Source organism: Myxocyprinus asiaticus, chromosome 23, assembly GCF_019703515.2.
Source record: "Myxocyprinus asiaticus isolate MX2 ecotype Aquarium Trade chromosome 23, UBuf_Myxa_2, whole genome shotgun sequence".
Classification (NCBI taxonomy): domain Eukaryota; kingdom Metazoa; phylum Chordata; class Actinopteri; order Cypriniformes; family Catostomidae; genus Myxocyprinus; species Myxocyprinus asiaticus.
In genome coordinates this window covers 6,837,397-6,861,742 of record NC_059366.1, presented here as the reverse complement: position 1 = coordinate 6,861,742, position 24,346 = coordinate 6,837,397, and the positions used below count along the sequence as shown (strand labels likewise).

The window sequence follows — 24,346 nt, the reverse complement described above, 5'->3', positions numbered from 1 at the left end:
AATTATTGTTATTTGAGGGGCTTTCTCCGCAAATATTTATATATGCGATTAATTGGGATTAATTCGATTAATTATTCGGCATTTCATGAAAGTAAAAATTTGAATTGATTGACAGCCCTAGTTCAAATACTTTCTTCAGTACTGGCTTTGTAAGCAAATACTATGTTAAAATTATAAGTTATTTATGAAACTGTACTTATAGAAGTTTGTTTAAGCATCCTGACCACCAGCCTGACCTAGAAACATTGACATATGGCATATGGGGGACATACAGTACTGAATACTAAGAAATTCTGAATTTCATTGTTTTGTTTTTGTCTGTTTGTTTGTTTTTCATTCAAATTCATTGAAACTGTTATGCCAATAATACAATTTGTAATGAAAGAAATTCTATTAAGTTATAAAAGAGGTATCTTCACTAGTGCTCTCATATTTTTGACTCCGTTGTACATGAATATATGTTGTCACCCACACAAACTGCTGAACCCCAACATATTATTTTGTCTGAAACATGGTGTGCTGAGTAAATTAATTGTGACTAATAATTATTATTAAGGCTTTATACCTATTATGGCTGCAACAGTAAACAAAATTCACTTTTCGGTACATACCTCGGTTTTGTGGTAACGGTTTAGTACGGTTTCGGTACAGCCGGGAAAACAAAGGATATTTCTTTAAATTATTTATTTTGAAAACACAGTGGCTGATGGGCAACAATTCTTATTGTGAGCCATCCGGACTGAAGGGGCACAAAAAGGCTGTTCCCTATTATAGAGCACATCCAAAAGTGGTCAGCGAGAGACGTGATTGTAACACGGAGACAGTGCGCAACAGCGAAAGCGAAAGCCAGCGGGTAGCGCACTGCTTTTCAACTGCTTTTATTTTCAGCAAACTTAATGTGTAAATATTTGTATGAACATAAGATTCAACAACTAAGACATAAACAAAGTTTCACAGACATGTGACTAACAGAAATTGAATAATGTGTACCTGAACAAAGGGGGGGGGGGGATCAGAATTAACAAAGTCACAGTCAGTATCTGGTGTGGCCACCAGCTGCATTAAGTACTGCAGTGCATCTCCTCCTCGTGGACTGCACCAGATTTGCCAGTTCTTGCTGTGAGATGTTACCCCACTCTTCCACCAAGGCACTTGCAAGTTCCCAGACATTTCTGAGGGGAATGGCCCTAGCTCTCACCCTATGATCCAACAGGTCCCAGACATGCTCAAAGAGATTGAGATTCGGGCTCTTCACTGGCCATGGCAGAACACTGACAATCCTGTCTTGCAGGAAACCACGCACAGAATGAGCAGTATAGCTGGTGGCATTGTCATGCTGGAGGGTCATGTCAGGATGAGCCTGCAGGAAGGGTACCACATGAGGGAGGAGTATGTCTTCACTGTAACGCACAGCGTTGAGATTGCCTGCAATGACAACAAGCTCAGTCCGATGATGCTGTGACACACCGCCCCAGACCATGACGGATCCTCCAACTCCAAATCGATCAAACTCCAGAGTACAGGCCTTGCTGAAACGCTCATTCCTTTGATGATAAATACGAGTCCAACCATCACCCCTGGTGAGACAAAACCGTGACTCGTCAGTGAAGAGCACTTTTTGCCAGTCCTGTCTGGTCCAGCAAAGGTGAGTTTGAGCCCAAAGGCGATGTTGTTGCCAGTGACGTCTGGTAAATACCCGCCTTACATGAGGCCTACAAGCTCTCAGTCCAGCCTCTCTCAGCCTATTGCGGACAGTCTGAGCACTGATGGAGGGATTGTGCATTCCTGATGTAACTCGGGCAGTTGTTGTTGCCATCCTGTACCTGTCCCACAGGTGTGATATTCGGATGTGCCGATCCTGTGCAGGTGTTGCTACACGTGGTCTGCCAATGCAAGGATGATCAGCTGTCCGTCCTGTCTCCCTGTAGCGCTGTCTTAGGTGTCTCACAGTACGGACATTGCAATTTATTGCCCTGGCCACATCTGCAGTCCTCATGCCTCCATGCAGCATGCCTAAGGCACATTCACGCAGATGAGCAGGGACCCTAGGCATCTTTCTTTTGGTGTTTTTCAGAGTCAGTAGAAAGGTCTCTTTAGTATCCTAAGTTTTTATGACTGTGACCTTAATTGCCTACCGTCTGTAAGCTGTTAGTGTCTTAATGACCATTCCACAGGTGCATGTTCATTAATTGTTTATGGTTCACTGAACAAGCATGGAAAACATTGTTTAAACCACTTACAATAAAGATCTGTAAAGTTATTCTGATTTTTACAAAATTATCTTTAAAATACAGTGTCCTGAAAAAGGGACGTTTCTTTTTTTGCTGAGTTTATTTATAATTTGTTTAGTTCCATCACAGTTGGGAAAAATAGCGAGCTAGCTAGTATAAATTTCACATGCCTTTATCTGAGCCGCAGTTTCTAGTGTAATGTGTGGTGCTCTGTTCTGTTAAGTATTGGTTCCGTGCGGTCCTGTGTTGCTCAGCAATCTTTTTTCATTTTAGTTCTACACGGTTTGTGTTTTTCATTATACACCGATCAGCCACAACATTAAAACCACCTGCCTAATATTGTGTAGGTCCCCCTCGTGCCGCTAAAACAGCACCAACCGACATCTCAGAATAGCAATCTGAGATGCTGTTCTTCTCACCACAATTGTATAGAGCGGTTACCTGAGTTACAGTAGACTTTGTCAGTTCAAACCAGTCTGGCCATTCTCTGTTGATATCTCTCATCAACAAGGCGTTTCCATCAGCAGAACTACCACTCACTGGATGTGTTTTGTTTTTGGCACCATTCGGAGAAATTCTAGAGACTTCTAGAGTGTTTTGTGTGAAAATCCCAGGAGATCAGCAGTTACAGAAATACTCAAACCAGCCCGTCTGGCACCAACAATCATGCAATGGTCCAAATCACCAAGATCATATTTTTTCCCCATTCTGATGGTTGATGTGAACATTAACTGAAGCTCCTGACGCGTATCTGCATGATTTTATGCACTGCTGCCACACGATTGGCTGATTAGATAATCACATGGATGATTGTTGGTGTCAGACAGGCTGGTTTGTGTATTTCTGTAACTGCTGATCTCCTAGGATTTTCAGGTGCAACAGTCTTTAGAATTTACTCAGAATGGTGGCAAAAACAAAAAACATCCAGTGAGCGGTAGTTCTGCTGATGGAAACGCCTTGTTGATGAGAGAGGTCAACAGAGAAAGGCCAGACTAGTTCGAACTGACAAAGTCTACTGTAACTCAGATAACCACTCTGTACAATTGTGGTGAGAAGAATATCATCTCATATTGCTATTCCGAGATGCGGGTTGGCACTGTTTTGGCGGCACAATGGGGACCTACACAATATCAGGAAGGTGGTTTTAATGTTGTGGCTGATTTTTGATATGTTGTTTTGATATTGGTTTCACGCACGCTAATACATGTAATCATTCATGTGACTGCATGTACCATACCAAAGGCCCTGTATCCATTCGGTTCGGCATGGATACATGTACCGTTGCAGCCCTAATACCTATATATGAGATATGAGATTTCTAGTGATCCCTTTTGTTTGGAAAACCCTGGTAGAGGTCTAAAAAAACTGGATATAATTTATTTGAATGATAATTTCCCCATCAACCCTTTATCAATTTTATGTAGCTAATATAATCCTAAACTCTTGAGGCTAATGTTTGTTGTGTTCACCAGACCAATTAAAGACACTCAAACACTCTTATTACATCGCAGCAATTAACCACCATTAAAACCTGCTCCGACAGGAGGACTGTGCAATTACAACCAATTATTTTGTCAGCTTTTTTAATGCTGTCCACAAATATCCATGACCTTAACTACTTAACCACCTCAACAGGAAAAGAATTAGCATTCTGGTAATTTTCAGCTCTATGATGGCAGGGTACCTCTCTGAAAGCCTACAGTACTGAAATTCACTGTGTCAAGTTTTATTATAAATAAAAAATTAATAAGATGGTGGAACAGTCTAAGCATTTAAATAATGCATTTGAGGCTTTCGCAATGGGCTAATTTCGGGGCCAAAGAAGAGACCAGATTTCTAATAATATGCACTGGCTGAAATTTCACCCTGGTTTCTGCCTCCATTTTATGGGACATTTAATTGCCAAATTAGCCTGATATTTATGTAAACATCAACAGACTCTTGGAAATCACAGATTTAATGCACTCTAAACTGAGGACCAAATTGCTGAAATCTGCACTGCATGTATATTTAAGAATTTAAATAGTAATTTTTGTACTCTACTTTCTTTTTTTAACTTATTTTTTTGGTTTGTTATTTATTTCTTTATTTTACTCTAAGCTAGAGACCAAGGAAGTACTGTATTATATTAAGATTTTTTTTTATTATTATTGTTATTTCTAGCCCCTGCTTTATCTTAAAAATTCTTAAAAGACAAGAAAATATAAAAATAAATTGGCCCAATTAATCTCGAATTAGTAACTGTTCCAATGCTGCCAAACACATTTTACCATGCATGAGGATTTCAACATTTTCTAAATCAATTTAAGTGTTTATTAGGGATAGGAATTGTAATGTTGTAATTTCTGCTCTGATTCTGATTCCTTAACGATTCTATTAACAATTATTTTACTTAATAAAATAACTGTATTGCCCCACCCCCAAATAAACAGTCCTAACTATTTAACAGAAATGCCTACATCTTTTGGTAACATATTTTAATATCTTAACTTTATTTATTACATTATTTATTTATAGGATTTATTACAACCAAACTGTACACTGGTTTTCAAGTAAAATTATCAAAACATCCGGACTTGAGAAGCAAAATTGTGTAAGATAAGACTTGTTTTCACAGAATACATCTTTAATTAAGTTCATTTTTCTAACATCACTGGCAAATAGTTGTTTCTTGTTTTAAGCATAAAATCAAGAGAAAAAGAAAGGAAAAAAAAAAATATATATATATATATATATATATATATATATTTGTTTGCCAATGGGGTAAGAATAATGAACTTATAGAAATAGTCTCTTGCTTTATTTGATGTTTACACATTTTTAGTGGAAAACAAGACAAAAAACCTGGTCATGGGCCTCTGTCACATAAAACAATGTACTCCATGTTTGAGAATAATAAATTAAATAATGCATCCACCTACCTACACACCTGGGCAGGGGGGCACTCCACACCCTCCGCCCTCCGCCCAAGCAAGTGATCTTACTCTCGCCCTCCAGACGGTAGCCTGCGAAACAGGAAAATACCAGGGAGTCGCGTACCCCGAACTGGAAGCCCACTCTCCTGCTGTAAGCGGGCACTCCTGGGTCCTCGCACGGCTCCAGGCTGTACTCTGTCATATGAAGTCGTAGTGTTAGATGGAGAACATGTTATGGTGTGGAAATCAGTGTTATCGCTAATGAAAAAAAAAAAAAAACATTATTTTTGTTAACTGAAATACAATTAAAAAACATAATTGGAAAAAAAGAAAAGAAACTAAAATATTTTGTATGACTCAAACTGTATCTGCAGTTTCGAAGGAATGGAATTTAAGACTTTTTAAGACATTTTAAGGCCAAATAAAATAAAAATGTAAGACCACTTTCGCAATAATAATAATAATAAAAACATTAAATATTTAATTAGCAGGTACATACAAAACCACTGAGGCTACTTGGATGTCTCTGGACATGTTTTTGCATTCATGTGTTTTCTTTTTTTAAATAAAATAATATAACATTAAAACTCTAAATGAATTCATTATGAAAGCATGCAGCCTAAAGTATGTAGCCTATATTGTGACCCTTCTCTTTAGTCAATTGTTTTCCAGCAAGATGTGAATCAATAGACCTTATTCACAGTAGGCGCCATTTTTAATGAGAATGGAAACGAGGCAGTGAGGGATTTATCTCTTCAATGGCACACACAGTATAAATGTGTAAAAATCTCCAAAATCCCATATGATTTTCCACAACTCATGTTGTCTGGAGTTTTTGGTCTACTGAGTGCTCTTGAAAATATATATTTTTCAATATTTTGTACGCGGAATGATCCATAAACACTTTAAACTGCAGTACAGCTCATCAAAGAGACTGTACGTCTATCCCCCACAGCCTCGTTGTCATTCTCATCAAAAATCAAATATGGTGCTGCTGTGAATAAGGTCTAGCATGTGCTGCATAACATTTATATATTTTTTTTCGTGGCAGATAACTTTAACAAATACTTTAACATTTAGTTAAAGAGCAGTTTATTTAAAAATGAAATTTCTGTCATCACTGCTCTGTATGAATTTTTATCTGCCATGGAACAAAAAAGGAGATGTTAAGTGAAACGTTAAGTGTCAGTCACCATTCACTGTCACTGTATCTTTTTTCATTCAGTGAAAGTGAATGGTGACTGAAACTCTCTAATATCTCCTTTCAATAACCACTGAAATAAGTAAGAGATGACAATTTTCATTTTTGTGTGAAATATCTCAAGTAAAAGTCAAAACCTGTCAGTTACCTTAAAAAATGGCCTTTTAAAGTTGACAAGATGTATTGATAATGTTAACAGATTAAATTATGAAAGAGAACTGTGCTGCATAATTAGTTATGATGTACAGTGTTGGCCAAAAATATTGGCACCCTTGGTAAATATGTGCAAATAAGGCTGTGAAAAAAAAAATCTGCATTGTTTATCCTTTTGATCTTTAATTAAAAAAAAAAAAAAAATCTAAGCTTTAATTGAAGTAAAACAATTGAAAGAGAGGAAATATCTCATTATAAATAAATATTTGTCTCCAAAACACGTTGGCCACAATTATTGGCACCCTTAGAAATTCTTATATTCCCATTCATATTTTACTTTTTTAGTGCACCTGGGTGACTAGGAACATTAAATTGTTTAGCCATGACTTCCTGTTTCACAGGGGTATAAATATGAGGTAACACACAGGCCAAATTCCCTTAATCATCAATCACAGTGAGTTACAATAAAGAATATAGTTCTGATGTGTGGCAAAAGGTTGTTGAGCTTCACAAAATGGGAAGTGGCTATAAGAAAATAGCTGAAGCACTGAAAATACCCATTTCCACCATCAGCGCAATAATTAACAAGTTCCAATCAACTGGAGATCTTAAGAATCGGCCTGGAAAAGGACGTGCGTCTATATTGTCTCCACGCACAGTGAGGAAGATGGTTCAAGTGGCCAAAGAATCTCCAAGGATCACAGCCAGAGAATTGCCAAAATTAGTTGGGTCTTGGGGTCAGAAAGTCTAAAAAAAAAGTTGTATGGGAGAGTTTCAAGAAAGAAAGAAAAAAAAAAAAAAGCCTCTGCTCTCATTCAACAACAAACTCAAGCGTCTTCAGTTTGCCAGACACTACTGGAACTTCAAATGTGACTGGGTTCTATGGTCAGCTTTTTGGCAGCAAACTCCAGAGATGGGTTTGGCACACACAGAGATGAAGTACCGAATGCCAAATGTTTTTCTGCCAGAGGTCCTAGACATCTTGTTCGGATACATGGCATCACAGACTCCATCAAATACCAACAGATAAAACATCAAAACCTGACTGCCTCTGCCAGAAAGCTTACAATGGGCCCTGGTTGGATCTTCCAGCAGGACAAACATCAAAATGAACACAAAAATGGTTCAATGACCACAAAATCAAGGTTCTGCCATGGCCGTTCCAGTCCCCTGACCTGAACCCCATAGAAAATTTGTGGGGTGAACTGAAGAGGAGAGTCCACCATGTGGACCTCTGAATTTGAAGGATCTGGAGAGATTCTGTATGGAGGAATGGTCTCAGATCCCTTGCCAGGTGTTCTCCAACCCCATTAGGCATTATAAGAGAAGACTCAGAGCTGTTATCTTGACAAAGGGTGGTTGCAAAAAGTATTGAATAAAAGGATGTCAATAATTATGGGCAATGTGTTTTGGAGAAAAATATGTATTTAATAATGAGATATTTCCTTTTAATTGTTTTACTTCAGTTTTTTTTTTTAATTATTAAATGAAAGATCAAAAGGATAAAAAAATGTTTCACAGACTTCTTTGCTTATATTTACCATGGATGCCAATATTTTTGGCCACAACCATATATTGAAAACAGATTACAGTATATACTAAATTAAATATGATAATATATTTTCATATTATGCATATTAATATTATAATATTTATATAATTATATTATTATTGTTTTATATATTATTCCAACAAATGCCTGTATATGTCAGATGGAGCTCTATAGAGATGGATGAGAGATGGAGATGAGAGATGTAACAGGTGTAACTCTGCAGCTGAGTAGTTCTGTTAGCTTTACAATTCTTATCAAAGGTGATGTAAAATAAGGAAGCGCCATGATTTGAAGGCGTCAGTAGACCGCTCCAACCTCATACACTTACGAATTGCAACATTGACAGCTTGGTCGATTATAAGCAGAAGCATCAGTGTTAGCGCATCGCTCGCTTACAGAGAAGCAGAATAACGGCATTTGCATTTCGGATTAACAGGTTTATGAAGGTTTATACATGTGTAACATCGTAAGTTCAGTAAAATTGCTTGCGCTTCCCTGCACACGCTCACACTAAACTCAAGTGTCAGCTGGCTAAATGCTGGCTGCACGTGAGAGAGAGACACAGAGAGAGAGAGAGAGAGAGAAAGAGAAAGAGATAGAGAGACGATTTGGACTCACGCAGATTCTGCTGTTTTAAGCGTCCCCTCTATTCACGCCCCAAACTTTAAGACCTTAGCAAACGAAATGTAGGACTTCTTGTAATTTATTTAAGAAATTTAAGACATTTTATGGCCTTAAATTTTAAAAAGTAAATTTAAGACTTTTTAAGGACCCGCTGGTACTCTGAGTGAGATTGATATCAGCGAGGGAATTACTACAATCAATGCTGATATTTGATATCAGTAAGTAGGATTTCACAAGTACAAATGTTCATTCTTGAAATAAAAAAAATTACTCACGAATATACAGGTGCATCTCAATAAATTAGAATGTCGTGGAAAAGTTCATTTATTTCAGTAATTCAACTCAAATTGTGAAACTCGTGTATTAAATAAATTCAGTGCACACAGACTGAAGTAGTTTAAGTCTTTGGTTCTTTTAATTGTGATGATTTTGGCTCACATTTAACAAAAACCCACCAATTCACTATCTCAAAAAATTAGAATATGGTGACATGCCAATCAGCTAATCAACTCAAAACACCTGCAAAGGTTTCCTGGGCCTTCAAAATGGTCTCTCAGTTTGGTTCACTAGGCTACACAATCATGGGGAAGACTGCTGATCTGACAGTTGTCCAGAAGACAATCATTGACACCCTTCATAAGGAGGGTAAGCCACAAACATTCATTGCCAAAGAAGCTGGCTGTTCACAGAGTGCTGTATCCAAGCATGTTAACAGAAAGTTGAGTGGAAGGAAAAAGTGTGGAAGAAAAAGATGCACAACCAACCGAGAGAACCGCAGCCTTATGAGGATTATCAAGCAAAATCGATTCAAGAATTTGGGTGAACTTCACAAGGAATGGACTGAGGCTGAGGTCAAGGCATCAAGAGCCACCACACACAGATGTGTCAAGGAATTTGGCTACAGTTGTCGTATTCCTCTTGTTAAGCCACTTCTGAACCACAGACAACGTCAGAGGCATCTTACCTGGGCTAAGGAGAAGAAGAACTGGACTGTTGCCCAGTGGTCCAAAGTCCTCTTTTCAGATGAGAGCAAGTTTTGTATTTCATTTGGAAACCAAGGTCCTAGAGTCTGGAGGAAGGGTGGAGAAGCTCATAGCCCAAGTTGCTTGAAGTCCAGTGTTAAGTTTCCACAGTCTGTGATGATTTGGGGTGCAATGTCATCTGCTGGTGTTGGTCCATTGTGTTTTTTGAAAACCAAAGTCACTGCACCCGTTTACCAAGAAATTTTGGAGCACTTCATGCTTCCTTCTGCTGACCAGCTTTTTAAAGATGCTGATTTCATTTTCCAGCAGGATTTGGCACCTGCCCACACTGCCAAAAGCACCAAAAGTTGGTTAAATGACCATGGTGTTGGTGTGCTTGACTGGCCAGCAAACTGACCAGACCTGAACCCCATAGAGAATCTATGGGGTATTGTCAAGAGGAAAATGAGAAACAAGAGACCAAAAAATGCAGATGAACTGAAGGCCACTGTCAAAGAAACCTGGGCTTCCATACCACCTCAGCAGTGCCACAAACTGATCACCTCTATGCCACGCCGAATTGAGGCAGTAATTAAAGCAAAAAGGAGCCCCTAGCAAGTATTGAGTACATATACAGTAAATGAACATACTTTCCAGAAGGTCAACAATTCACTAAAAATGATTTTTTATTGGTCTTATGATGTATTCTAATTTGTTGAGATAGTGAATTGGTGGGTTTTTGTTAAATATGAGCCAAAATCATCACAATTAAAAGAACCAAAGACTTAAACTACTTCAGTCTGTGTGCATTGAATTTATTTAATACACGAGTTTCACAATTTGAGTTGAATTACTGAAATAAATGAACTTTTCCACGACATTCAAATTTATTGAGATGCACCTGTACATTCTTGGTGTAAAAAAAAAAAAAAAAGCTATGTACTTCTTACTAGTAAAATTATAATTTTTGATATCAATAATGACATTGTTGCAAGTACAAATATTCATATCTGATATCAATAATACATTTACATTAATTCATTTGGCAGATGCTTTTATCCAAAACTAGAGTGTATTCAATGTATGCATTTTATCTGTTTGTATGTTCCCTTGGAATCAAATCCATGACCTTAGCTTTGCTAGAGCCATGCCAACACACTCTCTCGGTGAAATTGTCAGGATTCGTACAACTTTTCTAAATTTGGCTAATTCGTATATCGTGTGACTGCACTCGTTTTAATTCCTAAGACTTTCACTACAGCCAGTGACGTCGCTGGACATCCTTTCCATCTAATACATGACAATTACTTGCTTCTGTCACACACAACAGTTTCCTATCATGTTTACACACTCTACTGATTGGTTAACTTTAGATAAGGGGTTTGGGTAAGGGCATAATATTAATAAGTGTTTCCTTAACACCTCATGTGCAGAACTCACGCTTATTTCTGCATTAGACATCTGGGAATTCGTACGAAAAGTAATACGAGTTCATGCGAGCAACATCGTGCGAGACCATATGAATTAGCCTATACATTTTCATGAGATCGGGTTGGCCAGGCTCCAACAGTTGATTTGTTGCATGTTAGATTTAGTATTTTTAAATATATTGAAATTTATTTCAGATATCAATAAACGGAAGAGTAATTAAAGTTATCTTATAAATAGTTTCTCACTACTTATAATAAAATGTAAAGATATCTGAAATTAACATTGCCACTAGAGGAAACCACATGATAGATATACAAAAATAGCATAGTTGCTAGCTGTAATTCTATTGCTGACACAATTAAATGTTAAAAGAACTTAAGATAAAAAAACTAAAAATAAATAAAAAAAGGTTTTGATACAAAAAAAAAAAAAAATCTAAGTACTCTTTCTTATTTTACCGTTTTTTTTTAATTTCACATTATTTTTTTCGTTCTGTGAAAATCAGTGCAAAAAGTATTTTGTCCATGTTAATTATCAAAAATAAACTTGTGTTGCTATCTGCATGACTTGATTTTATGATCGTAACTGCGGCCTTATATGTGAATGAGAGCTTGTAATTGACACCCCTAGTCTGCGAAGAGTTGTGTAGTGTGCAAACCAGCATGACAGAAAACAAGAAACTGTGAGTCTTTAAATGTGTGCAGTCTTGTCATAAGCATCCGTGCCTTCAAGCAAACCATAATAATGAATAGAATGAGCAATGACCAACCAGAGAAGGTGATATTGAAGCCCTCGTACGACATGGAGAAGTCCGAGACGAAGCGTAGCTGGACACTGAAGTTGCCGATTAGGCCGGCTTTGATGGAGGGGGGCAGGACGGAGCCCGTGAGTCTGGCCACCGGCTCGGTGAAGCTGCCGTCCTCGGTAATGAGCAAGTAATCATGGGAGTCTTCCAGGTGGAACGTGTGGAAGAGAAGCTGAACTCCTGGGGAGTTTCAGATGAGATTAGAGCCGTCAGTCACAGCAAAATCTCTGCTTCACCCTCACAACCCACTGAGAACACTTCACAGGCAACATAATACTGATCGAAACAGAAACGCATTCACCCAACATGCTTCTGTGTAACAAAATGTAGAAAATGTGAAGGGTATCTTAAATTCATTATCAAGGGTAATTTCAAAAGGGCCACAGAAAGGAACCTCTTGGGTAAAATCAGTGCATCTTAAATTGTTATCAGTTTCTACACTTCTTGAAGCGCTCACTGCTGAAGACCAGTGGTCCTCAACTGGTGGGTCACAACCCAAAAATGGGTCACAGGCCTGTTCTGACTTTGTTGTGTGCAGCAGGGACAAAAACAATGGTACATGCAAATAATACAGTGCAACGTAACATATACTGTACTGTACATTAGTGCTGTCAACAGGGCTGAGAAACTAAATTAGAATTTTTCAATTAAATATTTCCAAGTTTCTAATTATATTCAAATTTTAAAGACATTATTCCAGGTAGGGTTAAAAATCTTCGAGACATCTGATTTGTCAATTGATGTTCTCTTATGTCCACAAGAGGGAGCAACAAATCAATATAAGCCACTCAGCACCGTTATAGTGATTGTTTATTGCAAAGAACATATCTGGCTGTTAGAAACGTGTGTAAAATTATAAAGTCAAAAGATTTAGCCAGTTTATATTCTCAAATCAAATGTCAAACAAGAAAAGACATTTCAAAAGACACTTCTATGTTAACTTAGTGTTGCACTCAGTACCTATACCAGTGCCTTAGTACTACCACAGACTCAAACTTTATAATGACTGCGGTACCAGAGTGTTTTTCATTAAATACAGTTGAATGTACATACCTAATGCTTATGCAGCGAGACGCTGATAAGAGAGCAAGACATAGTCAACACACAACCACCAAAAGACCTCCATCTCAGGGGGGGCATTCAGACAGCGCACCTGTCTTTTTCTATGTAAGCATGCGCTAGATGGATGACTTTGACCGTTGCGCCATGTCTCGCTGTTTTTTCAGCATCTCATGAAGAAACTATGCATTTTTTCAGACACCGCGTCAATTTAAAAGGTAATTCAGCATTTGAAATGCGTCATGAGACACCCATGTTCTGTTTATGCATTGCACTGTGTCTGTTTTGGTCCAAGAATGAAGTCATTGTCAGTGCTTGGCACACATCCAATATTCAAATGCTCATTTTTGCATTCAAATGTGCATTTTTTTTATCGTACATTCAACTCGTATTCAAATTTTACTTTGAAAGCCCTACTATACATGTGCATACTGTAGTTAGGATAGCATAATAGTGTAACCGATCCTGCTCGACCCGCTCCAAGCGGGATTCGAACCGGTGTCAGCCGGCATGGGAGGCGGGCGCATTAACGAGGAGGCTAAAGGCTACAGCCTTTAGCATCAGTCGCAAGTACGCCTCTTGAGGCCAGGGAAGTGATGTTTACACATACTGCACAGCTATCACATTCCAGCTGGCTCCTGTTACAATAACTTAAGGCATATCACCTCCTAAAACAGAGGAGACAACGCTTCTCACATCTTTTTTTATTGATGTCAAAGGTGAGGCATCCGATTAAACCCCACAGTATTCTGGAACAAATTCACTTGGTAAAAGCTAGTCAAATTCGGCAGATGCCAAAAATTGGGGTCCTAGAGCAAAACTGGTAGCACTTTATTTTACAGTACTGCTCTACATTTACATACTATACTTACAACAACTACAGGAATTACTGGGTACTAACCCTAAACCTAAACCCAAGCCTAACCTTAACCCATATTAAGTACATGTAGTTACCTAATATTACTCAGTACTTTCTTGGGTAAGTTCATTGTAAGTTTACTGAAAGTGCACATACTTACCTTTGCCATGGGACACCTCAATAGTCCATGTGCAGTTCAGAGAGTTTGGGTAGAAATCGGGAAAACCAGGGGACAAAACAGTTCCGGTTTTTCCATAGATATAACCCCCACACAGAGCTGGAAGAGAACAAGAAGGACTCATGTTTAGCTATGAGCTACTTTTAGCATGTTGCTAAGCAGTTACTAGGGTGTTCTGGGTGGTTGCTATGCTGTTGATATGCAGTTGCCAGAGTGGTCTGGGTGGTTGCCAGGGCGTTGCTATGCCATTGCTTGGATGCTCTAGTTGGTTGCTAGGACTTTGCTATGCGGTTGCTAAGGTGTTCTGGAAAGTTGCTAGTGCATTACTAGAAGATTGTTTAAAGATTGTTCTAAAAGTCTTGATTGAACAATACTTGAAGATGAACTTGAGTAAACGTTGCATTTTATCAAACTGTATTATATTAAAATATAATAATTTCCCTAGTTCCCCTACTTTATGACTTAATATAAATAAAACATTACCGGTACTCTGCAATCTGCTAAATTAATGCAATGAGAAGCTGTGTCAATGGCATATTTTTATTATTATTATTATTATTATTATTATTATTATTATTATTATGTTTTTTTTTTTTTTTTGGTTGTAATATTTATTTTTTTATTTATCTTTTAAAATAGTTTTTCCCTCTCATCATATACTTCAAGGTGGGCCAAATCAAAGGTCATCACAGGCCAACTTTGGCCTGCGGGCCCTGATTTGGGCATGGAGTCTATGATATTCTGGTCTCTAGATATTGCTCATGTTTAAAGGATTTGTTTTAAGGGATGGGTAACCAGTCTGGAGTCAAGTAATTAATTTATACTCAACTTAATTTGCAACAAATTTCAGTGCTGTCTTAAATTTCTAACACTTGGAGGACTATTTAAAACACTGTCACAAAAAAAAAATAAAAAAAAAATGCCACTCACAATTTAAATCGTTAATTCTTTAATACAAAACAAACAAAGATGAAAGTGATGAGAGGCTTTCATCGTCTTTTTAAACTGGAGTTAATTAGCTCATTGAAATACCAACATAATCAGCAATGGCTCAACTATGAATGAATCGAGGTGGAGCTGATACAGATATCTGGGTCACACATGGCAAACAATTTCCACAACATGTAAAATACACTTTTCCAAAAATAATGTCCATGAAACACTGCAATACTCCCTCTCTTTGTATAGATACTACAATATGGCAAAGGCAGAACATGGAAATAGACATGTTTTGACTTGGAATGCTGTGGAGTTTAATGATTCGCTAACTAATAAGAGTCTGACGGCGAATACAATTATAATACTTGTAAGAAGATCAAAAAGAAATGTAACAACTCTGACAATGTTGCAACTGGAGAACATCAGCAGAGACAGCCAAAAAAAATAAATAAAATAAAATCGTTAAGTTAAAGCACCGGAACAACAAGGCAGACAAAACAAAAGAATATTGAATGTGTCCTTGAGCAATGATTACTGGCCTACATATATCAAAATAAATCATACAGCGAAGGTTATGACACAACACAGTCATCATAACAGCAACATTTGTCCTTAAATGGTACATTCAATGTTTTTGTCAAAAGGAAAGCTCTCTTATTAAAATTTGGAGCTAGACTTTTTCTGAAAATAGCAAAAAAAAAAAAAAAAAAAAAAGTCTTAAGCTAAAGCAAACAATCCATGTAACAACAGACTGAAAGAGAAGTGTCTGCTTTTTTTTTTTTTTTTTTTTGAATTTGGCTGATTCAGTAAGAATTTAGACTCAGGACTATCCATTTTGTAATAAATCATCAGTATCACAGGAGGGGAAACGTGTAATCCTCCTAAAACATGCATTTACATTTCCACAAACAAATGGCGAGTAGCTGTCCTGTCTAATGAAGGTCAAGCTCTGATGAGAGTCCATCAGACAAAATCAAAGTTTATTAGAGGAAATGCACCGCAGATAAGATGCAAACACAGGAGGACATTGGGAATTCCAGAACGTACAGGCAGCAGCCTGATTGCTCTGACTGGAAAACACTTTGTTTACTTCAAACCCTGCAATAGGGAAACAAATAAGATAAACAGCTTTGTAGAGCAATCTCCTGTAGGCACTCTTGCCTATCTGGCTTAGGACTCTTTGTGACTGCCGTTCCATTATTATTTGCTCCCGCTGTCCTTTTTCCCCTTTAAGGTTATCTACGAAACAGCTCACGCTAGTCACCTCTCCTCTAATTAAAAATGTATGAAGTCAAATCTTAAGCAGATGATAAGAAGGCTTACCCTTTTCCCCCCTGATAAAAATGTGATGCATGCTAGGTGGTGAGGAGTTGTACTGAATGAAACCGGAATAGAGCGCAACAGTGCCCGGCCACTTTTTCAGAGGTAGCCTTGGTTCTGGAAGTAATGTTCTCATTAATTTCCATCGTAGGGTTTAAAAAAAAAACTAAAAAAAAAAAAAAAAACTACAGTAAAGAGTTCTAAGCCATGAGCCAGCCGGCTTTCATATATTTTTGAAGCCAAAAGTATATGAAAATCAGGCAAAAAGACGATGGTTCAAGACTGTATTTAAATTCTATGATGGTGTTTGATGGTACAATATAAAATTTAGAGTAATTGATTATGTAAGCGATAATGTACCGTGAGCCTGTCATTAACAAACACAGAAAAAAAAAGAAAAAAAAAAGTGTTTAAACAGTGTTTTGCCAAACATTTTTGCATACCTCTGGTCTTTAGTGACCGGGCACATACATCTATAAAAAAAATGGAGCTACAAAATGCCCAGAGAGTGTAAAAAACAATTTAAAAAAAGAATAAAATATATTCTGTCATATTTTGATGTTTCATACTTCATATATCAAAAAGTTGCAACAAATGATACAACATGATTTATTACGTCCACGCTGAAGACGCAACTGGCTATCAAATACCTACTGAGCTAAACATAACACATATAAGCTACATAAGCTTAACAATTTTTTTTTTTTTTTTTTATTTTTTCAGGGAATTATTGAGTTTAAATAGACATACAGTTTACAGGATATCAGTAGCACACCCAAATGTCAATAGCCATATCATACTGTTCATGCATTGTACTTCCACGTTACTTCTATAGTTTACTTCCACGTTGCTTCTTCATTTAACACCAAATGTCAAATATAAATCAAGACAATCACTGAAAAAACAGCGGCACCTTGAGTAACAAATAGCATGTTTAATATGTATGTGTACATGCATCTGGAATACTGATAATTCATCAGCATTGCACAGAAAATCAACATGATATAGAACTCATTTGTATGAATATAGTACACATTTGTCTTGTAATAAACAAAGAAATAGATATCCTTTGATATTCAATTATATAGATATGAAATAATCCTAAACATATACATTATGGAAGAGCAAATATATATTGTGACACATACTGCACATACCACTATTATATATCACTACCAACCCAATACACTTTTGGTGGCATTTATTTATTTATTTATTATTATTATTATTATTATTATTATTATTTGTATTTGTATTATTACACTATTCCTAAGTGAAATGTTGAGGAATACTAAAGAGGTTAGGGCATAACTCAAAAAAATGGATGAGGTAAAGGGGGTGGAATAAGTTCCCTGGTCACTAAAGACCCGATGGATGCATTTAAATTGTAACAGTGACTTCTCTGATTAGTGGATCTCTCATTAGGTTTATGGTAATGTAGTTCTTTACCCGGATTTTGGCAGTTAAACACAATTTAAAAATAAATCACACTGACTTGCGGCTTTTACAGAAGCAAATACCAAATACTTAACCTCAGAGCTCATGGTAGGTCAGTCTTGAAAGATTTATTTGGCATTGTTAAAATCAATTTCTCAATGGAGAAAATCAATGGAATTTTTACTTCCAGAACCATCCAGAACTGTTGCACTCTACTGAGGGAGCACAGTGTGCTTACCATCACAGCTGGGCAGAGCGTGGTTCCATTGATGGTTCCTCTCACACACGATGGGCTCTTCATCGCTCAGAGTGTAGCCTTGATCACAGCTGAACGTCACCCTGGAGCCGATGGCGAAATTATTCCCATGCCTCTTCCCATTCACCGGGATCCCAGGATCTAAACACGAATCTGTTTCCATCATAATGCCTGTGAGAAAGGGGGAAAAAATTATATATATAAAATATCAACAGAGGTCGGTCCCCCTGTGGTTTCAGGGCCTTTGTGTTTTTCCTTTCGCTTTCTTCAACCAATACATTTTTATTTCCATTTACCTTTTCTATATTTTCAATATATTTCTGAAAAAAATCATCAGCACTTTTTCCTAAAGCTGAGAGTTCCCCTCAGAGTCCTGTGCTTGAGGAACATTTCAATCTGTCAGTGTCACAAGGATTCACTTTTATTATGTGGCCACTGACAAGTCTGTAATAGCCATCAGAAGCGTCTGAATAATGGTGACACTTTGACACAATAGAGTTTCCTCAGAGATTTCAGGCTTACGGCCGTGATGTTGGAGGTAATTCATTGGGACTCATGAACATTGGTTGAGAGTCACCTCATGTTCCCATATTTCTTAATTTTCTGTCTCTTGCAGGACATAACATTATAATAAAAATGTTAAATTACTGTAGTAAAAGAGCATCTGGAGACTATCTGCCAAATAATTTGTCAACGATAGTATTTGCAATTTTTGCAGTTAGAACCACTGAAAAAAAGGAAGGCTATGCTAAATTTTATACATTAGTCTATTTGTATAATTGTAGGAACATGAATATGTATTATAATTCTAAAAGAAGTGCTTAATATGCAAATTGTGAGGCCCATGAGCAAGGATTGGCAATGGATTCAGCATATTATGTGACAGACTACATGTATGTAGTCTGTGTCACATCGTATCCTCCATTGCCTTATCATTATCTATTTGTTTTTTCATGAAATAGATGTACTGGTCATAGCATCAATTTCATTCAGAGACATTTGAGGTGTGGATTCCACTAAAATATGTACCAATTCCGGCTTGTTATGGCTTCCTCCAGTTTTCCCTGCAAACTAATTGACAATAACTGCACGCATTAAAACATAATTTTTAACAATAATGTTAAGGTTTTAACAATAATGACACTTATCTCTGTTTAGCCACCACTAACAAAAAGGCCTTGTGTCAGTGTTGCACATTTATAAAACATCCTTTGAGCAAATCTTTCCACCACTGACTATATTCATAAATAAAACAAAATGTCTCGGTTACGTATGACGCTGCATATGATTGCTATGGGACACCATCTGAGTATCACGTGGTCTGAAGCCCTTATACAATCACACCAATTTATTGGCTGATGGCGCTTAAGCGACGCCCCCTAGGGAGCTATGTCACGGGCTCCATAAAGGCGCTCGCTTTCGTGCCATTGAGTCAGATTTTCTGCAAAAGGCACAAGCCTATGCAGCTGCTATAGAATATGTCCAGCTACGCAGCGTCTCGTTCCACTCAGAATACATTCACACCATGCGAAGAGTAGCTGCCAACTGTGTAAGCCCGTGTGGCAAGCATGTAGTGGCACACAAGTGAGCTAAAGCATCTAAATAAAAGGAATTATGAATTTACTCCTGTTCCAACAGAGAGAACCTGGGAAGCAGGAGTCAAACCCTCATCCAGATTATAAAAATATATACATTACGCCATACAGATGTCCTCCAAAGACGCAGCTCTAGCCAAAGCCCATGAGGATGCTATGCTCCTCGGAGAATGAGCTTGAATACCCGAAGGCGATGTAAACCGTGCACTTCTTAAGCACTCAAAGTTGCATCAATAAGCAAATGAGAGTCTATGTTGGACGCCGAAACACCTCTGTTGCGGCCACCAAAGCACACAAACAACTGCTCTGACATACACCACTGGCTAGTACGGTCAACATAAACTCACAGCGCCCGAACTGGTCAAAGCATATGTAGCCTTTCATGCTCTGACTCAAATGGGGAGGAGAGAAAGCCTGAAAAATAATGGTCTGCAAGCTAAATGATATAGAGATAACCTTGGGAAAATAGCCCAAACGAGGTCTTAACATAACCTTTGAGCACCATGGCGCAAAATCCATACCCAAGGGATTGACCAACAGGGCATGCAAATCACCGACTCTCTTAAACGATGACAATGCCACTAGCAGTGCCATTTTGAGAGTAAAAAACGTATCAATAACTGTTGTCAAGGGCTCGAACGGAGCACCTAAGAGCACCTATAAAACAACAGATAAATCCCATAAAAGGAACGTGGACAGGACGAAAAGGTCTAAGCCTGCGTACCATGTGCATAAAGTGAGAGACATGAGAATGTCTACCAATAGAGACTCCACTGATAATGGCATGTTCATCCGCTATAGCAGCAACATAGACTTTAAGTATTGCCAGGGCATCCCCGGCCCTGAAACACTCTGGCAAAAATGGAACTGGATTTTCACTTTGCGCTGTACACCAAGAAGCAAAATTACGCCACGTAAATGTATATAGCCTCCTTGGTGATGGAGCTCTAGCATTTAGAATGGTATCAACCACAGTGGGGGATAACCCATCAATCAAAAGAGTGCCCCGTTGAGGGGCCACACCCATAACTTCCAAAAGTCCGGGCCGGGGGTGCGAAATGCTGCCCCGTGCCTGAGACAACATGTTTGCTCTGACTGGAATCTCCCAAGGTGTCTTTTCCAGGAGCGAGACCAGAGTCAAAAACCATACTTGAGATGGCCAATACGGTGCCACTAACAGAAGCCAAACCCGATCCTTCCGAATCCTCTGCAGACCTGTGTGCAGCAGACTGATCAGTGGAAACGCATAAAGATGTGCTCTCAGCCACTGATGCACCAGTGCATTGATACCCAGTGGTGCTGGGGGTGAGAGAGAAAACCAGAGGGGAGAGTGTGATGTCTCACTCGAAGCTAACAGGTCCCCTTCCACTCTGTTGAACCTCCTCCAGATTTGTTCCATAATCTGAGAATGTAATGTCCATTCTCTGGGCATCAGACCCTGTCTGGACAGGAGATTCGCCCCCAAGTTGAACTGGCCCGCAACATGTACGGCTTGTAGAGATAGTACATTGTCCCGTGCCCATAGAAGAATGCGACGTGCTAGCCTCAGCATGGCAAGAGAGCACACCCCTCCCTGGCGATTGATGTAGGATACCACTGTTCTGTTGTCCGACCGGATGAGGACATGACTGTCCTGAATCTCCGGAAGGAAAAACCTTAACGCCAGCAGCACTGTGAGCATCTCCAGCCAGTTTATGTGCCAATATCGCCGCTGGCCTGTCCAGACTCCATAGGCTGGATGACCTTCATGTACAGTGCCCCAACCCCTGGAGGCGGTGTCTGTCGTTATCACCTTGCGGCGACACACCTGTCCCAACAGACAGCACTGAAAAGGTCTTGCATCCAACATGCCCAGGGGAATGACAGCGGACACCATGATCATGAGCCCCAAAAGCCTGTGAAATTTTCTCGCAGGGAGAACATGTCCCACTATGACCATCGCTAAACCCTGGCATAATGACAGAACGCGAGCTGGAGACAGGTGCGCCTGCATCGACTGCGAGTTCATCTCCACACCTAGAAAAGTCTGGTGCCCTGGCAACAGGAACAGAGACATCTGTCAGAACAACCCCATTGAATACTGACAGAGCCCATCTGAATTGTATGACATAACCATGCTCTATCATTCGAAATACCCAGTTTGAAATGTCCTGCAACTGCTGCCATGCTGCTAGCTGGGCAGACAGAGGAATTAATGCATGACTCTCGCATGTAGCGCGACATGTAACAACTAGATGGCGCGTTTGGCTTACTTTTGATGACTGCCCCACAACCGGTGGCACAACGGAGGGGGCCTTTGCACCTCTGTTACTGTGGCTGGTTTAAATAGGATTTAATAGTGTTTCTACCTTTATTGTATTCAGGCATATATGATGAGCACCCTGAAATGCATTTACAGCAGGGACGCTGACAGAATATACCTTTTCCCTGGTATTTTGAATGGGGATGAGTGTGTAAACATTGGGGGGAATGTTTATTTGAGAAAACTGGTTCACCACAACAGCCCCAGCATTCTTTTTAAGGGGACAATGTGTGGTGCTTACATTCACTGTGTGTTTTATGTACACTTGTGTTTGATGAACATCGAATGACAGACACAACTTTGAAAGTTCGAGGCATGAAGAATAACGAACTTGACTCGATAGTGAACTCCGTTTCATCAATAAATACTTTAGCGGGCTTCGACTGGTCAGAAGTAAGGTCCTCTGAATGGTGCCGATATGAACATCAAATGCTCAGTACATGTGGGGGGGAGCGTTTGATAACCTGATTCATAGGAGACACAAAATCCGTTGCCTATTACCCTCGCAAACAAAAGCATCGCCTTGACCAACTCATTCCCCAGCACGAGCCACAGGGGGGAAATCGAGGGAAAGTCTAAACGGAGCCAGTGACCTCAAAGGCATTCCTTAATGTGATGCACTTGGTTGGACTGCAAAACCATCGTGTGTAGATCCAACAGCTGTCTGAAAAGAGCGACATCCATGCCGCCATCGAGCAGAGATAGCAGGATAGAGTTCTCTCGCCAGAATGCCCACATAAATCATGAAATGAGCTAAACAAAAACAAAAAAAAACAAGTTAAAATACCTTGCATCTCCTGATAGAATCCCAAGAGAATAATGACACTGACGAAGAACTTCGCAGGTTGGTTCACCACCACCACAGTTGGGGAATAATCTCTTATTCCAGCACACTCGTTCTGCATCCAGGCTATGTCTGCTATGAGCTGTGCTTTGAACGAGGAGTGGAGAGAGAGAGAGGCTGGTGCCACTCCTCCATTGCCTTATTCATGTGCATTTTCCCAGAATGACACAGAAAAAAGACAATAGGGACAAAGGGGCACATTTTGTTTCCTTACAGTCCAACGACGAATTATCTCATACAGTATTTTTTTTAATGGTGATGGCTCACAATACGCATGGTTTCCTGCACGCGTTGTTCATCAGAAAATGGTCGCCGAGCTAAGCCTCAGAGCATGTCCGACGAGACTCAAACTTTCGCTCAGGGGGATGGTGACAAATACGAGGAGGATTCTGGTGTCCGTTCGCACTCCTATCTTCTCAGACACAAAGCCGAAATCCCAAACGGCTCCAGCACACGGAGCTCCAAATCTGGAGGCCAACTGGAACAAGTAGGGATAATGCCTCGTGGTGAGAAATTGCGAGCCTTGACGAAGCTCCGTTGTCCTCGTCGGTCCCTTGTAATCTTTGGAAAAAAGCACATTGAAATTGCTCTGAAATTTATGCTGTGTCAATGATGTCCTTATATGTTTGCCACTCAAAAGGGAGAAAAATAATCCTCGCTTCATGTGAGTTGCTAAAAACAAACACGGACTTAGACAATTCGTGCACTGAAGAACAGAAAATATGGATACTTGATGGCATGAAAGTGAGCGCCTTTATGGAGACTGTGATGTAGCTCCCTATGGGCGTCACTTAAGCGCCATCAGCCAATAAACTGCCGTGATTGTATAAGGGCTTCAGACCACGTGACACTTGGACGGTGTCCCATAGCAATCATAGGCAGCTCAAGTTCCACGAAAGGGAACTTTATTTGCAAATAAACTTAATTATGCCTCACCTCTTTTAAAGTCATCTACTGCCTCCATATATTGTCATTGGTCATGTGATGCTATCGCTGCTTCACATATTTTGCTTGTCTTAAAATTATTTTGAGATAACTGCAAAACCACTATCTGACTTTAATCCTAGAGAATCATTACCAATTGCATTGGAAACATCAAATCAGTTGTCACAAATAGCGTGTGTAGCCAAAATGTGCACGGTATTGCAAAACCGCCCACAGTGGACTACGAAAACCCAATATCCCTGCGTTTAAATCACAACAGAGGCAGAGGAGGGATACACTAAACATTGCCAAGATTTATTAGTGATGTCTTGCAATATAGTGTATTTAGAACTGTGAAATCAATGCAGCCTAGGTTATTTTCTGTGGTAACACAACAAAGTACTGTTAAAAAAATAAAATTAAAAAAATAACCATATTGTACTGCATTTACTGATAATAGTTTAAATAGTTGTGTTTCATATGAAGTCACCATTATGATGATTAGTGTTCACTTTGGCTGGGAACTTGATCCTAATTTACTTTGAATAATTTTCTCCCAGCCGCTGTAGCAGTGCTATAGAGCACAACTGGTTGTTGTCCGTGTTAAATGGATATAGTAAGCTAAAATAATATATACAGTAATATAATATAATATAATATAATATAATAATCAAGCAAATTCATGTCCCAGGGGTTGATTTTTGTTAAAACGAACATAACTTTTTGTTATATGACGGTCTCATTAAAACGGACTTGGAA

The 24,346-nt window shown here is 38.9% G+C and overlaps 1 protein-coding gene across 1 annotated transcript in view; it reads right to left on the bottom strand.

Moving 5' to 3' along the window:
* Window positions 1-24,346, bottom strand: part of LOC127414313 (CUB and sushi domain-containing protein 1-like) — a 520,597-nt gene that overhangs the window by 241,364 nt on the left and 254,887 nt on the right. Inside the window, exons 18-21 of the mRNA XM_051652256.1 lie at window positions 17,905-18,093; window positions 13,953-14,069; window positions 11,839-12,054; window positions 5,153-5,341 (exon numbers count right to left, since the gene is read on the bottom strand). Of these exons, the coding sequence (XP_051508216.1) occupies window positions 5,153-5,341; window positions 11,839-12,054; window positions 13,953-14,069; window positions 17,905-18,093 (711 nt within the window). The remainder of the gene's footprint in view (window positions 1-5,152; window positions 5,342-11,838; window positions 12,055-13,952; window positions 14,070-17,904; window positions 18,094-24,346) is intronic.